Raw genomic sequence first — 16,803 nt, 5'->3', positions numbered from 1 at the left:
TTTTTTTTTTTTTTTGTCTTTCTCCTTTTCAGTTTGTTATATTTTATCGTGTTTGTTACAGATCAGTTTATATCATTGTATTTTACTGGATATGCACCAATTGACTTGCATATTCATATTTGATTTGCCACTGTATTATACAAAGTGCCTGTGTTATCGGTTATTTTTTTCTCATATGGATGTGAATAAGTGGTCTCTTCTGGTGAAATTTTGATCTCTGGGCTTAATCTATTAGTTCTATTCAATATTTGATTCATTGTTGAACATTTTTTTTTAATAAGTTTTTATGTAGTATTCTAATATCCTCTTTTACTCATTTCAATTTTCAATATTTGATTCATTGTTTATAATTTTTTCTAGTTTTTATGTACTATTCTAATATCTTCTTTACTCATTTCAGTTCAGGTATCAAGAAGGGAGTAAGTAGATTTCATTCTTGTTTCATTCCTCTCAGGCTGATCAGACTGACAAAACACTCTATTGCCAACCTTCTGCCTCTGTAATTCCACTTGATTTTGTTGTTTCTGATAATCTTTTGTTCAGCCAAAGCTGAGTTTGTACCTTGTACTTCTAAAAGTGCATTTATATTTACAATTGTAATAACCCCAAAACTTCAGTTTTGATCCAAATGGGTCTCTCAAGCCTCCCAGCCCCATCCGAGGGAGTACTATGTGTACTTCTGGTAAACACTGCCCTATCCATCTCAATTGTCAAAGGCATAGTCCGAACCATCCTTCATATTGTTGGTATCCATCTCTCGTCAGCATCGGCTTCACCCTCATCAGCAGATTCTACTCAAAACCCCCCAGAGTCATTTGAATACCGTAATACATCTGAGAGTTACATTGAGGAGTTCAAGAACCGGACCCCATCTATTCGGTTTGATACAGTCTGTAGCTGTAAACAGCCGGAACATGAATGCTCGGTTTGCTTGAATCAGTTTGAACCTGAATCAGAGATAAACCAATTGTCTTGTGGCCATCTTTTTCATAAAGTATGCTTGGATAAGTGGCTGGAATATTGGAACATTACATGTCCTCTCTGTAGGACTCCCTTATTGCCTGAGGAAGAAGCAACTTGCCTTTGGTGAGCATATACAAGTTATTTGACTCATGTAAGTCAAGGGAATTCCATGTACAGCATAGTGTACAGTTACTTGCTTATATGCATCGGCTGGTTGTAGTGTTATACGCATGTTATGCAAGGAGTTTTCAGTGTGATATGTTGATGAATCATCTTTGAGACCAAAATCTTAATATTGTACATATTGTGATGTTTCTGATGTTATGCTTATATATGCATCAGACTCTGGCTTGAGCGTTTTTGTGGAGATTTTGTTTTCTTTTGTTGCCATGTTGCTGTATTGGCCAGAGAATTAGGGAGCTCCTGTTACACTTTTTTAATATCAAGTTTGAACTTTATCCGGCTTAAAACCTCTACCTGATTGAGATGGAATAACAGCTCCCTTTAGTCATGGCTAATCATCATTATGCAGAAATTATCATATTTTATCTTCCTTTCTTTAATACAAAGCTGAAACTCATCATACTAGTAGCCAAGGTGTTGTCCCCAACCAAACTTACAAGTGCACAAGTCATTTAAAATTAAGATGTGAAATGAGTAAGGGACTAGGGAGACTGTTTTGGTTCAGTTGGGTTACATCCAAGGTCCTGCATATGCTTAAAAAAAATCCACTGGCACTCTACTTTGCTAATCCTAAGGTGCTTCAATGGAACATGAAAGAGTAATGTTTTTCTCCACTGCACCAGTGTGGTTATCTTAGTTGTAACAAGTAAGATTACGTTATACTTGTCAGAAATTGTACAGGTTTAAAAAAAAGTACAAGAGACTTTTTATTGTATGAAGAGTTCAGGTGAAGTGCCTTTTTCTTTTTTCTTTTTCCCAAAAGATTGCACCAAGTTGCCAAGTTTTTATATTCCCATATCTACTTTGTAACTAAGGACAAGCACTGCCAAAAGAGTTCAAACGCATAATAATTGAAGGATAAAAAAGTTCCCAAAAAAGAAGAATTAAAAGGAAGAGATGGGGAACTAAAAATTTGCCCCATGCAATAAGCCCCACAAACCAGATGGCTGAATTCTGTGTATGGTGCCAGCTTGGGGTCTATTTGGTTAGGTGTTTTGGGAGATTAAAAGTGTGTTTTTAAAATTTAAAACTCTATTTTGCAACCACAACTACTCAATTTTTTTTTTTTTTAAACACTCATTTTAAATCAAAACACAATTTTCCAATAACTTATACAAATGCACCTATTTGGAAAAAAAAAAAAAAAAACCAAATTCTCGGTGGTGAGGGTAAAGCTTCAACTAATATTGTCATCTAAATGTGAATTTATCCATACAAAAGTCAAGGAAGTTGGTAACAACAAATAGTAAAATATGAAGGCATGCACAATCAATGCACACAAGATATAGCAAAATATGTAATGTAGAATCTGCAAGACAAAATATATAGAAGGCATTCACTATGCACACGAGATTTGCATGGTTCAACCGTTCAACACTGAGCCATTGAGCTCCGAACAATCCATTATGATCAACAAATTTTAATGGTCATTCTACTCAAGTTTTATCACACTACTTTTGTTTCCACAACAAACTTGGAGACATGCAAGATTACTTCAAGAAGCTTTTTGAAACCCATTCACCGTAATGAAATATTCCAAATAACTTGTTGAAAGAAACCCCAAACACCATTGAGACACTTTGCCATGGCAAAAGGAGAAAGAAAAACATACATCCAAAATTTTATTTATCATCTTTGTGTGTTTTCTAAATTGCTTGGACAAAATTAGTTACAATTTAATTTATAACAAAATTTATAATCCAACGACTTATTTTAAAAAGCCTTAAAAACTTGCATTGGAAAATAGTTAATAAGCCCTTATGGGCTTGGACAAAATTCAGATACAGGAAGAAATTTATATATGAATCATGACACTAGCTAAAAATAATAATAATAATAATAATAATAATTTATAAAAGCATTGAAAACTTGGATTATAAAAAGTAATAATAATAAGCCCTTATGGACTAGGACAAAATTCGATTACAGGAAGAATTTTATTTGGGCTTTCATATTATTCAATTGCACATAATACAAATCTTCAAAATTAATCTTTTCAAGGAGTTCATGACAATTCAATGATAATGCGCCATCCTTAGGATTTAAGTTCCTACGAGACATTTCAACTTATACAACGTCAAAATTTGAAGTCCTTACCAATATTTGTGACAAACTTTGATGCTCAAACAAGGAAGTTCTGGTGGAATCCAAAGAACCCAAGTGGAAAATACTTGGACTAGAAAGCTTGGGATAATTTGCCTACCAAGGAAAGAGAGAGGTCTTGGTTTTAAGAAAAGTAAAGAGTTCAATAGAACTCTTATTACAAAACTCTCTTGGATAGTTGCTTCCAAGAGAGATAGTCTATGCATGAGGTTGCTGAGGTCAAGAATGTGTCTCCTATTTGGAGGGCAATTGAGAAAGCTAAGAAGATAGTAGCTAAGGGTGCCTGTTACCTTATTGGTGATGGCCAATCTGTATATGAGTAGAGGGATCCATGGGTACCTTGGATAGATGACTACATGCCTAGACCAAGAGATTATTCAATCTCATTGGATCCGTTAATGGTGTCAAGCCTAATAGACTTATCAACTCATTGCTGGAAACAAGACAAATTGACTGAACAGTTTGATACAGATAACAGACTCTGTGAATGCAATCAAAAGAATCCACATTCCAATACGTCCTAAGCCCAATAGGCTGATTTGGTTAGGGGACTCAAAAAGGGCAATTTTTTTCAGTAAAATTTGCCTATAAAGTGAACCAAGAATTTAACACAACCACACAAGCTCTGCCTTGGAATCAAATTTGGAAGATTAAAACCCATGAAAGGGTCAAAATGCTACTCAACAGGATAGGTGCCAACACATTGCCAACAATAGAGAACTTTTTTGAGCCTAACAATTGAGAACTTGAAGCAAAGGATTGGAGTGGCAGATACAGGATGCAACTTATATGATATGATGCTCCTACAGAATCATGCTTTGTTCTGTATTATAATAATAATAATTATTATTATTATTTTTTTGTTTATTTATTTTTTTGCCTAGTAGCAAGAGCCATTTGGATGGGAAGTAGTTTGGGAATCAGGTCGTCAACATATTTTACATTTATATCAAAATATTAGTTTATTGAATTAATATTTTGATATAAATAATTAATGCACAACTATAGATAATTAATATTTCTAAGATTTATATAAGGAACAATTGAGTTTTTTGTTAGGTGAGAAACAATTTATTTGAAATATTGTATTCTTTCTCAAATTTAGTTGTTTTTATAACAATTGAAACAATGTCTAACAAAAAGGGAAAAAAAATTTAGTAGCATGCAATCAAGAATGTAGAAAAATAATTGAATAATATTTCCATTTTTTAGTAGACATAAAACATGCCTATCTATATTAGCCACTATATCATGCAATTTTCAATTTATAAACACATATATATAGTATGATCAAATCACTATATGCTATTCATAATGTCTTTCTATTTTATCTATAAAATAACTAAATATTAGTATTTCTTACAAGGAAATTTGATGAAATATTTTTTTTTATACATCAATTGTTGAGGTGGGGGATTTGAAGCCTAGATGTTTTTATTGAAAACACTATGAGGTGCCAACTAGTTAAGCTACAAGATTCTTATAAAAATTTATTGAAATATTAGAGAAAACTAATAATAAGTTGCATAGCACATCATGGGGGAACTTATCTAGTTTAGTTAATAGGTCATTCTCAATAGTCAAAAGAATAGTTTAGTTAATAAGGCATTCTCAGTAGTCAAAAGAAGATTCTCAATAGAGTAGCTTGCTTATGGCTTAGCACAATCTTAAGTTCGAGTTCCTAGTCAAGAAATCCAATAAAGTAACAAATCTAAAGGTTGACGCGACGGTAAGAGGCAAAATTTTAAACCAATTATAAAATGCCAAAAATTTAGTGACAAATTCTAAATCAATATGTCATTTAAGACGATAATTATCTTAATTAAATAGAGATAAATATCTCAATTAAATTAGAATGATAATAGGTGTGAGGATCAGAGGACCTAAGAACCCGAGGACCCGAAGAAAGAAAGGCCAACATTTAGAATGAAAGATGAGGTCTCTCCGGGTGTGCCCGAAGATGAGGTGGCATGGACGATAACTACATAAGGGATACGTTACAAATATCTGGATGTATTAGGCTTATTTGGAAGGTTGCATTAAATGCTTGGCAACAACCATTCTGGCCGCATTAATTAGCGAGCATCACCTCTATCCGTCGCATTAATGTGGACATGACCTGAACAGTGCGGGATGCAAAGTGGAATCTTGTTCCATTGCCGACGGACAAGTGTCACGGGAAAAGGACCGCAGATTGCAAGGTGTAAGGCTACGATGAAAACAGAGAATAGTATAAATAGTAACCAAGAGACTACGAATAGGGGCTTTTTGTTGTTGAACCCTCTCTACCAAATGTATTGTATGAGGACTCTTAAATTACTAAAGCAGCAGTTACGTTTGGAAGTTGATTTTATGAGTTTTTCGTCCTCACAATAGGTAATCATTATTTTGATTAAAATAAATAAATAAATAGAGATAATTATGTACAAGGAGGACAATTCCAACTGGGACTTATCCTTTGAAACCACTATAAATAGAGGGCATGCCTCCTGTCATTTTACACATTTTTTCTAAGATATCAAAACTCTGAAGAAATTTTGCCTCAAGAATTTAGATTTGTTATGAAGATCGTTCGATAGAATCAAATGTATTCTTTTGTAAAAGAATTGAAATCAATAAAAAATTATTGATTTATATTTACAAAGCATATTTCTTTTTAATTGTTTGATTTTCCGCAATTGAGAAATTTGTGTTTACAGTGACTATTAGGGATAAATTCACAACATTGGCTGAGATGAAAAATGTGAGGTTATGTTTGCTTGGGCTAGGCAGCATGTTCCTTTTGACCCAGTACATGCAGAAGCTACAACCATACTTTGGGCCTTACAGTTACCACAAGTTGAGGAATTTCAACCATACTTCGTCATCATGGAAAGATGCTAAAACCTATTTTGATGTTTTGAAGTCTAGCTTTGTAGAATGGTTTATGAGCAATTTTTTAGAGCTTAGTAGTAGATTTGTTTCAAATTTATTAAGATCTAAATGAGTTTTTTCTAAGATTTAAGATTAACAAATTTCTCCTTCCTTTTGTTGTTGAGCTTTTTTTTTCTTTTTCTTTTTTTCAAATTTTATATCAAATTGGTTTGTAATTGGGTATTTATTTTTTATTTTTTTTGTGTTTAGAAAGACCAAGATATTGTTAAGAGAATCATATTCAAACTTATTTCAGCAGGATTTAAAAGAAATCTAGGTTCAGAGTGTTCACATTTTTATTTTAGGAGGTTAAAACCAAAAAAGAGTAAAACATATTATATATATATATATATATATATATATATATATATGTATGTATGTATGTATGTATTGGTTTCAGTACTGGGGTTTCATTTGAACCCCCTGGGCTCCAAGTGGAGTTGCCCCTGATCCCCTCGCCCTTTGGCTCTATCCCAAAACATGTGGATCCTACATAATTCCAATTTATCTTGTCAATGAGTTTTGCACTTACTCTTTTGGGTCTATACCATTACACTTGTGAAAAAAATTCTCATTTCAATTGTTGCTCATTTTTATACTTGAAAAGTAGAGATAATTTGCAATAAACTAAGTTTTTTGTTTAAATAGAAAGCATAATACACCCATAATTTCTTTTTTCTTTTTGTAACTTTTTTTTTTATGCAGTTAAACCCACTTTATCTCGGTTCCCTATTCCTCATTTTCAATGCAATTCAATTCCTATGTGAATATCTCATTGCTTAATTTTGCTTCCAATGTTCCTTAATGTTTGAAATTATGTATACTAGTATTATGCCCGTGTGATGCACCGCTTAATCAAGATCATGTATAAACTAAATAAAATAGGAAAACATTTAAGAATTTAAGTAAAATTTATTAATAATTGATTTTCAAACCATAACCATATGAATAAGATAAAACTTAATAAATTTAGGTTAAACAAAAGACAAAAAATACACAAAACCTATTCAATTTAATGAAAAAAAATTGGAGTAAACAAATATATAAAAATTAGTGTAAACAAATACATACCTGTAAGATTGTAGGTAGAAGAAGAGAAGAATAGAAGAAGAAAAAAATCATATAGTAGGTATTTATTAAGAATTATTTGATATATATGCACTCTACATTGATATTATATATATATATATATATATATATATATATATATATATGAAAATATAAAAAATATGAACTAATAATGCTAAAATTTTTAAGTTGGTTATATATATATATATATATATATATATATATATATATATATAATGTAAAGTTAATTTCAATGTATATCTATGATATAATTTATGTTTTTTTTTTAAAAAAATCTAAAAAATACTATTAACATTGCTGTTTTTGGATGTTTAGTAATGTATGGGCGCCACCCTCCTTCAAGCCCACTTACTCAGAGGCCCACGAATGTAATAACACGTGTGAGAGCCTAACACTGATCACGTGTGAAAGCACTCACGGCATGGCCGGCGAGTGTGGAGTCTCACACAGCATCACTTAGGGGATACCGCATCCGAGCAGGTTGAACTCAGAATGCACGGCAACACTTAGGGGATGCCACGGCCGAGCAAAGAACCTACTGGCGAAGCGGGTTCCAACGCTACTATCATCTTCTCCCACCCATCACCAAACATCCACTTAAGTAAAATGGTATTGGACCTTCCTTCCATTGCCTAGGGAATGCCCCTACCAAGCATAAAGTCTAGCGGTGGAGCTAGTTCTAATGCCACTACCACCCTCCCCACTCAAAATCAGACATCCACTTAGGATAAGCAGTATTGGACCTCTCCTTCCACTCACTAGGGGAATGATCGTGACAATTCCACTAACTGTGGCTATAAATAAGCAAGGAGGATTCAATTGGAGGGGTTGGCAATTCCAGAGAGAGAGAGAAAGAGAGAGATAGATCAGTCATCTTGGAAGAAGAGAGAAAGTGATAGTGAAAATCAAGAAAGTTGGGTACTGGGTCGGCCGAGCATAGCATCACCCGTTGTAGAAAATCCGAAAGCCCACCATACAAATAGATTGTGAGCCCAAATACATCTTAGGCCCAACAACCATATTTGGGAGCGCACAATTGGCACTGTTTGTGGGAATCTCCTATGTAGCTGTGGTACTATCTAGACACGCACTGGAGAATGTTTGGCAACAGATAGGGAAGCCATGCCGAGAGTGGCTCTGGAGGATCGTCGCAGGGGTTTATATGGCAAGAAAGGAGGCAAAAAAGGCAGGAGGACAGAAGACATGAGGAAGCAGAGGAACCTAGGCCCGAAGAAGGGTCGTACCAAACCCTTCGAACAATGTCTGACGCCTCGGGCCGCAGCCGCCTCGATAGGAGGGACCAGGAGCTTGAGAAGAGGGATCTAGAACTCGAGTGCTTGCATAGGGATGAGGAATTTAGAGTTGCAAGCGCGGGGCAGACGTACAAGAAGGGACCATAAGGAACGAAGGGAAAGGTCAGCCAGTGTGGGGAATTACCATGTGGCAGGATCCCACCAATCGGGGTCCCGTCAACACCGCAAGCGTTCGCGAAAGTATGCGGACCGTGAATGGACTTCCCCGGATGAGGGGTGACCTCGAAATGTGGCCATGGATGCCATGAGTAGGGCATTACGCCAAGCTGCCCGGTCTCCATTCTCGAGAGACATTGAGAACGCACCAATGCCGAGCAGGTTCACGCGACCTCCATTCAACTCCTACACTAGAAGGACAGACCCGGTGAAACATGTAAGTCACTATATTTAAATGATGTGTTTACATGCCCATAACGATGCCTTGATGTGCAAGGTTTTCCCCTCGAGCCTCGACCCCACTACTTTGAGGTGGTTCAACGGATTGAAGAAAGGTTCGGTCCATAGTTTCTTGGAACTGATCTAGGAGTTTGGAGTGCGGTTCATGACTTGCAACCGAGTTTTGCAGCCCGTAGACGTGTTATTGTCCATGAAAATGGGGGCTGGAGAAACCCTTCGCAACTACGCCAATCGATACTAGGAGCTGTATAACGAAATCGGCGGAGGCAATGAAAAGATTGCAGCGAGCACCTTTCGAATGGGGCTACCTGAAGAGTTTGGGCTGAGAGAGTCATTGACCTTGAGGCCTCCCGAAGATATGAGGCAGTTGATGAGGTGTATCAAGGAGTACAAGTGCTTAGAAGACGATTAGCTGTAGGCCAAGGGGAAAACCCCAATCATCAATTATCCTCGAAACATTAGCTTCAACCCCAGACACAGGATGGATTCGAGAGCTCAAGGGCCTAGTCTGACAATTGGGGGAGTCAATGCGGCGTTCAAGGAACCCGTGCACAAGATTATTGACAGGATAAAAAACGAGCTGTATTTTAGGCGGCCGAACAAGATGGCCAGCGACCCATCAAGGAGAAACCAGAATTTATATTGCACCTACCATAGAGATAAAGGACACACTACTAAGCAGTGCAGAGTACTAAAAGATCACCTGGAGCAGCTGGTAAAAGCTGGACATTTGAAAGAATTTATGGTGGAGACAAGGAATTAGGAGACTGGGCAAGCGGATTGGCTGCATTGAAACCCCCTCCCACCCCCTTTTGGAGTAATAAAGGTCATCCATGCAATACCTAGGGGCATTAGTACGCCCACAACAAGGGGGTATTGGCCGTGGTATCAGCAGAAGGTTGTACGAGCAAGCAATCCCTGGTGAAAAGGCCAAGGTATACTAGACAACCTATAGCATTTGACGACGATGACGTAAAAGGCACCACTTAGCCACACCACGATGCTCTAGTAGTCATGGCCAGTGTGAGGGGCTTCATAGTAAAGAGAATAATGATAGATCAGGGGAGCGACGCAGATGTAATGTACCAGGCCTTATACTGGGGGCTCAGCCTGAAAAGGGAGGATTTGTCAAAGTATGACATGCCGTTGATGGGATTCGATGGGCATATGGTGACTCCATAAGGGCAGATTTCACTCCTAGTCAACATGGGAGGTAAGGAGGTAATGGTGACATTTATAGTGGTCGCTTCTTTCTCGCCATACATGGCAATACTCAGAAGGCCGTGGATCCATGACATGGGGGCTGTACCGTCCACCTTGCATGTAAAAGTCAAATTCCGAACTAAAGAAGGAATTACAGTGATAAGGGGTGATCAGCAAACAGCCAGAAAGTGCTTAGTAGCCGCGGCCAACAAACAAACCAAGCAAGAGGAATCAACCGAGAAGACTCTCATATAGAAATTACAGTAGCCCCAAGTAGGGGGGACTAACGTTGCCGAAGAATTGGTAGAAGTAAAAATCCTATCGGGAGGTGAAAGAAGTTTCCTGTTAGGGGCAAGCTTAAATGATGGGGAAAGGGTGGAGTTACATCTGTTTCTTATACAAAGTATGGATGTGTTCGCTTGGAGCCCATATAAGATGCTCGAGGTCGACCCCGAATTTATAGTTCACAAGTTGAATGTGGATCCTTTATGCCTTCCTAAGAAGCAGAGAACAAGAAGGTCCGCTAAGGAGCATGTGGAAGCCGTCAGACAGGAGGTCAGGAAGCTGAGAGAGGCGGGGGCCATAAATGAAACGTTCTTCTCGGAATGGCTCACTAACACGGTGGCCGTGAAGAAGAAGAATGGTAAGTGGAGGGTTTGTGTTGATTTCACCGACCGGAACAGAGCATGCCCGAAAGATCCGTTTCCGACGCCGAAAATTGATCGATTGGTGGACACTATGTGTGGACACCCGAGAATGAGTTTTCTTGATGTTTTCCAAGGTTATCACCAGATTGCCCTGGCCACCAAAGATCAAGAGAAAACGACATTCATAACACCCGATACTAACTATCACTACACCGTGATGCCATTCAGATTGAAGAACGCAGGAGCCACTTATCAATGAATGATGACGAGGATGTTCAAGGATAAAATTGGATGGAAGGTTGAAGTATACATTGATGACATGGTGATAAAGAGCAAGCAAGAAGGACAGCACGTTGACAACCTTAAGGAGGTGTTCGCGATACTCCGACAACACCAGCTGCGCCTCAACGCCGATAAGTGCGTTTTCGGTGTAAGGTTCAGCAAGTTCCTGGGTTATTTGATTACCAAATGGGGGATCGAAGTTAACCTTGATCAGATTGAAACCGTGGTACATCTCAAACCACCAAGCAATTCGAAAGAGGTTCAAAAATTGACCGGTATTCTGGCTACTCTCAACCGATTTATTTCCAAATTCACTGATCGGTGCCAACCATTTTATCAGCTTTTGAAGAAGTGGAAGGGGTTTCAATGGGACGAGGAGTGTGAAAGAGCCTTCCAAGATCTTAAGGACTACTTTGGGCAAGTTCTAACGTTGGCAGCCCCGGAACCAGGAGAGGACCTGTATATGTATCTCTCGGTATCCGAGCATGCAGCCAGCGCCGTGCTATTAAGGGATAGTGGTGTACAACTCCCGGTTTATTACATCAGCAAGACATTAGTTGACGCCGAGACAATGTATTTACCACTGGAGAAACTGGTGCTGGCTCTTGTGCATTCCACTCGGAAATTGCCCCATTATTTTCAGGCCCACACCGTCCATGTGCTAACCGAGTACCCACTTCAGTCATTGTTGAGAAGATCTGAATTTATAGGGAGGATAGCCAAGTAGGGGACTCGGTTAGGCTCTTTCAAAATCAGGTACAAACTGAGGAACTCGGTGAAGGGACAAGTACTCGCGGACTTTATTGCCGAGTTCTCGCCAAAAAGTACGGATATAGTTTGCCTTGCGGAGGTTAGGCCATGAACAGTATTTATAAATGACGCATCCAATACGTCAGAAGCAGGGGCTGGGATCGTGGTCATCTCCCTAAAAGGGCTAAAGTTAGAGCACTCGTTCAGGTTAGGCTTCAGGGCTTCTAACAATGAGGTCAAGTATGAGGCCCTGCTAGCCGGACTTAGAGTTGTCACGGAACTGGGAGCCAAAGAGGTGGAAGTTTACTCGGATTCTCTCCTAGTAATGAATCAGGTGCAGGGGAACTTCGAGGCCAAAGATACTCGGATGATTGAATATCTGTGGCTGGTAAAGTAAACCATGGGTAATTTTTCAAAGGTCAAGATTGAACAGGTAGCTCGAGGGCAAAACCGACACGCCGATTCCTTAGCAACGCTGGCATCATTAATAACTAACATGGTACCTCAGTTGATCAGGGTGGAGTTAGTGCCGGAACTAAGTATTATCGCCAGGACGCCGGTCACACAGATCACCACAACCGAGAGTTACTGGATGGACCCTATCATTGAGTTCCTTGCAGAGGACTGAGCCCTGGAAGATGAGAAAGAGGCAACCAGAGTACGACGGACCACTGCTTAGTACTAGTTGTTTGCTAATAGGAAGTTGTACCGAAGATCATTCGAAGGGCCGTACTTGCAGTGTCTTCGTCCTAATCAAGCCGAAAAGCTTTTGACTGAGCTGCACGAAGGTGTGTGCGGTAGCCATGTAGAGGGGCACTCATTGGCTTACTGAGCAATGACTCAAGGGTTTTGGTGGCCGCGGATGAGGAAAGATGCAACTGAGCATGGCCGGAGGTGCAAGCAGTGCTAGATACATGCATCGATGATCGACTAGCCCGCCGGGAACTTGAACCCAATAAGCAGCCTGTGGCCATTCGCCCGTTAGGGCTAGACATAGTCGAGCCATTTCCCCAAGCACTTGGCAACCGGAGGTTTATGCTAATGGCCGTAGACTACTTCACGAAGTGGGCAGAAGCGGTGGCGCTTGCGAACATCCGAGATATTGATGTCAAGAAGTTCTTATGGAAGAACATTATAACAAGATTTGTCGTGCCGGAGTCTCTTGTCTCGGACAATGGTCTATAGTTCGACAGCAAGTCGTTTCGAGAGTTTTGTAACAGCCTCGGTATCCGGAACCAGTATTCCATGCTAGCATATCTGCAGAGTAACGGCCAGGTAGAAGTAACCAATAAGGCCATCGTGAGTGGATTGAAGAAAAGGCTGGAGGGCGCCAAAGGAAGATGGGCCGAAGAGTTGCCAAGCGTCCTATGGGCATACCAAACAACTTTCAGGAGATCCACGGGAGAAACACCATTTTCTCTAATTTACGGGGCAGAGGTTGTCATCCCCGCCGAAGTGAACCTGTGCAGCGCCCGAGTTGCGGGATTCGCTTCGAACAAGAACGAGAAGCTAATGGCAAAGCAGCTAAACTTGCTAGAGGAACACCAAGAAACGGCCACCATTCGACTAGCAGAGTATTAGCAAAAGCTCACCCAGAGATACAGCAGGAGTGTGAGAAAATGAGAGTTTGCTACTGGGGATTTGGTACTTCGCAAGGTCATAGGGAACACACGAGACATTAATGCAGGGAAACTAGCTCCATCTTGGGAAGGGCCCTACCGGGTAACCGTCATTGCTGGTGCGGGTGTGTACTACTTAGAGGGCTTGGAGGAAAAACCCCTTCGCTGGCCATGGAATATTCACAACTTGAAGAAGTTCTATTACTGACCGATTATTTTCCAAAGGTGTAAACTTGATGTAATTTTGCATTATCACGTATTTAATGTGACGGAATTTACTCATGCAGGTGCATATGACCCCGTTACTTTTAAGTTATTATTGCAAGGCAATAAATATAGAGAAAATTACGAATGTGAAGACATCTCATTCGTTCTAAGGCCAGAAACCTATCCTTGGTTCGATTCCTATCACCGAGCAGGTGGAAACCTTAAACTACACATCTTCTAAGGACAGAAACCTATCCTCGGTTCGATTCCTATCACCGAGAAGGTGGAAACCTTAAACTACACATCTTCTAAGGACAAAAACCTATGCTCGGTTCGATTCCTATCACTGAGAAGGTGGAAACCTTAAACTACATATCTTCTAAGGACAGAAACCTATCATCGGTTCAATTCCTGTCGCCGAGCAGGTGGAAACCTTAACCTACACATTGTCTAAAGACAAAGACCTATCCTCGGTTCGATTCCTATCACCGAGCGGATGGAAACCTTACGCTATTTTCATCTAAGGACAAAAATCCGTCCTCGGTTCGACCCCTTAAACTACATCTTCCTTGAGACAAAAACTCACCTTCGGCATTGCCTGCGACACCGAGTTACCAAGAACCTAGGTAAACACGTCCTAAGGGCGGAAGGGCTAGTCCCTGCCCCCAAAAAGTGAGAAAGTAAGGTATGATGAGCGGCCTAACCTTAAACATGTGCGGAATCGGCGATTATCAAACAAGCGATAGGGAAACACAAGTGATATTTAAACAATATTAATCAAAGTTATCCAAGTGATAATGAAATTGTTCCAGCGATTTAGGTTCATCAAACACAAACCAACAAAAAGAAAAGGAACAGAGCTAGATTTTCAAACAGCAGGGTCAGTTGGTGCGAGGGGAGTAACGGGCTGCTCAATTCCGCTCCCAGCTCTCTGGATCATCAGTGGGGTCTGGTCTTGAACAGCGTCGGCCTCAGTATGGATATTGCTCGTAACCTTCGGTTCAGCTGTCTCCACATGAGCATCAATAGTTCGCACAAGATCCCTCATGCTTGGAGTCTCCTCATCATCAGTAGCATTGGCCTGACTTTGAATGACGGGGAGTGGAGGGGCTGGGTAAAGGATCTGCTCGGGATTCCACAGCGGGGAATCCTTAGCCACTCCCATCGCCTGAAGAGTAGCTAGCCACCCCTCCCTGAACCCATGACACCGAGCTTGGTGAATGATCGGTTCGACAGAGTTTTCAGCCTCCGAAAAGCCCACGTTGTACCATTTTTCCTCGCCGGCCTCGAGGGATTCTTTCAGGTCGGCAATTTCATAGGCCTGGGCTAGATTCAAGCTATCTACCGTCGCTAGCTTGAGCTCAATCTCGCCTATCTTCGTCTCCAGGATGGTCAGCTTGCTCTCGACCACTCGCCGGACCTTCTCGGCATCTATTGCCTTCGTCTCTGGTGCCGCGGCAGCCTCCCCTTTCTCCTTGGTAGTAACCTCAGTTACATCCTTCAGTGCCTTCTCCCGCTTAGCAGCCTCGGTTGCATCTTTCAACCTCCCGTCCATAACGCCAGTCAACTATGCGGCCTGAAAATAGAACAGTGATAGAAGAGTGAAACTGGGAAGAAAGCTATCCAACACAATGAATGCAGTAAAGGGAATGGGAAATTACAGCAATGGTGTGCCATTGTAGCTGCCTAACGAGCGTCTTGTTGTCGCCTTCTGAAAAATAATGGACATCCTTGGGTAGCAGGAGGCCTTGCACCAAACTCTAAGCTACCCTTCCCCCTTCACCCTTGTCCCACAGACGAATGCTGGCACTGGTCGGTAAAGGCTTATCACCCAACTAAAAAGCGGGTTGCCAACCAACCTCAGATTGGGAAGAAGACGCCACGTTCGTCCCAACTTGAGCTGCTGGTGGGGTGACAACCAACGTCTCTTGGATCCTAGACCCGTCCCTTGCATGGGGCGGAGTCTTCGGTAGGGCGTCAGACGGGGCAAGAGTATTCTTCTTAGCGACTCTTTTTCTCTTCCTAGTTTCACCCACACTGGTCCCTTGAGGAAGTAGGGGTTGAGAAACAGGTCCGGCACCAGGTATGAATCGAGCAAGGGTCATCTCTTTATGCTTCACCATTTCTCCCACGTTGTCGGATTTAGTGCCCGAAGTACCTGCTGGTTCGGCCGCTGGGGCAGCGTTTTCAGGCTATTCGACAGCTTCGTATCTTCTTCAGCTTTGGGACACTTGCTCAGCAGACTTGTCCCTCACTGGAGCAATGTCGTCTACAGTTGTATATGGAGGACCAAGTTCTTGAGGTTCGCCAGTAGTAAGTGCGGGAGGAAGGAATTTTTTGTGCCGGACGTCGATGTACGATAGGAGCAAACTATCTACCAAGAGCGCTTAGCTGAAGTTTTGCCAAGTATTGTACGTTGGTTTAACGCCAAGGATCAGATGAGACGCCCGTAATTATCCGTCATTGTGCACAAAAATCTCTGACCTTAAAACAAAGTTAAGATCTTGTGCGTGTATGACTCGGGAGTCCGGCAGAAACCTTCTTGATTTTGCAGCAATTTCAAAAACAGACCAATCAGTTTATGGCTCAAACAATGAAAAGATGCATGGTCACACTAATCAAAGGTTCTCAGTACTGACCAACATTGCGCGGCGAAAGCGGGTAGAGCAGAGCACCGGCAAGCCAATTGTCATGCACCCGAACAAACTCATTGGCTGAGTTTTTATTAGAGTCGGGCAAGCAAGAGATAAGTCGGACGTATATCTCTAGTTTTCAAGTAATATTCACTTGAAAAATTGTCGCACTGTTTATACATAAAATTGATGTCATGATGATTTAGTTGCAACCCGAACAGCTAATTAGTCGGCTGACGCAACTAACGACTCTATAAAAATTTAGGGGGAGCTGGTCGAGGCACAGACCGTAGAACCCTAGGGTGCCTATTATGAGAGGGTCTATAGGGAATCTAACCCCACCCTTAAGTATTGACATCAGCGGAAAGAACGCCGCTTTCGAATCAGTGGCCCTCTCGAGTTTGATATCGCCCTTATTACAGTACGCAATGTCAACATCCTCTGGGACACCAAAGGTCTCTCTAAAACAAGCCAAGGCTGCCCCATGGGTGAGAAGATGAGA

The 16,803-nt window shown here is 40.8% G+C and overlaps 1 protein-coding gene across 1 annotated transcript; it reads left to right on the top strand.

The window, feature by feature from the left end:
* The first annotated feature begins 487 nt into the window (after positions 1-487).
* Positions 488-1,330, top strand: LOC142617403 (putative E3 ubiquitin-protein ligase XERICO). Its single transcript, XM_075790264.1, has one exon. The coding sequence runs from the start codon at positions 629-631 to the stop codon at positions 1,088-1,090; it is 462 nt and encodes a 153-aa protein (XP_075646379.1). The 5' UTR covers positions 488-628; the 3' UTR covers positions 1,091-1,330.
* Positions 1,331-16,803: the final 15,473 nt, after the last annotated feature.

This window comes from Castanea sativa, chromosome 11 (assembly GCF_040712315.1).
Source record: "Castanea sativa cultivar Marrone di Chiusa Pesio chromosome 11, ASM4071231v1".
NCBI classification, from domain to species: Eukaryota; Viridiplantae; Streptophyta; class Magnoliopsida; order Fagales; family Fagaceae; genus Castanea; species Castanea sativa.
This window is presented reverse-complemented; position numbering and strand designations above follow the sequence as displayed.

Coding starts and splice junctions, on each gene's coding strand:
- LOC142617403 (XM_075790264.1), top strand. CDS start 629: ATGGGTCTCTCAAGCCTCCCAGCCCCATCCGAGGGAGTACTATGTGTA.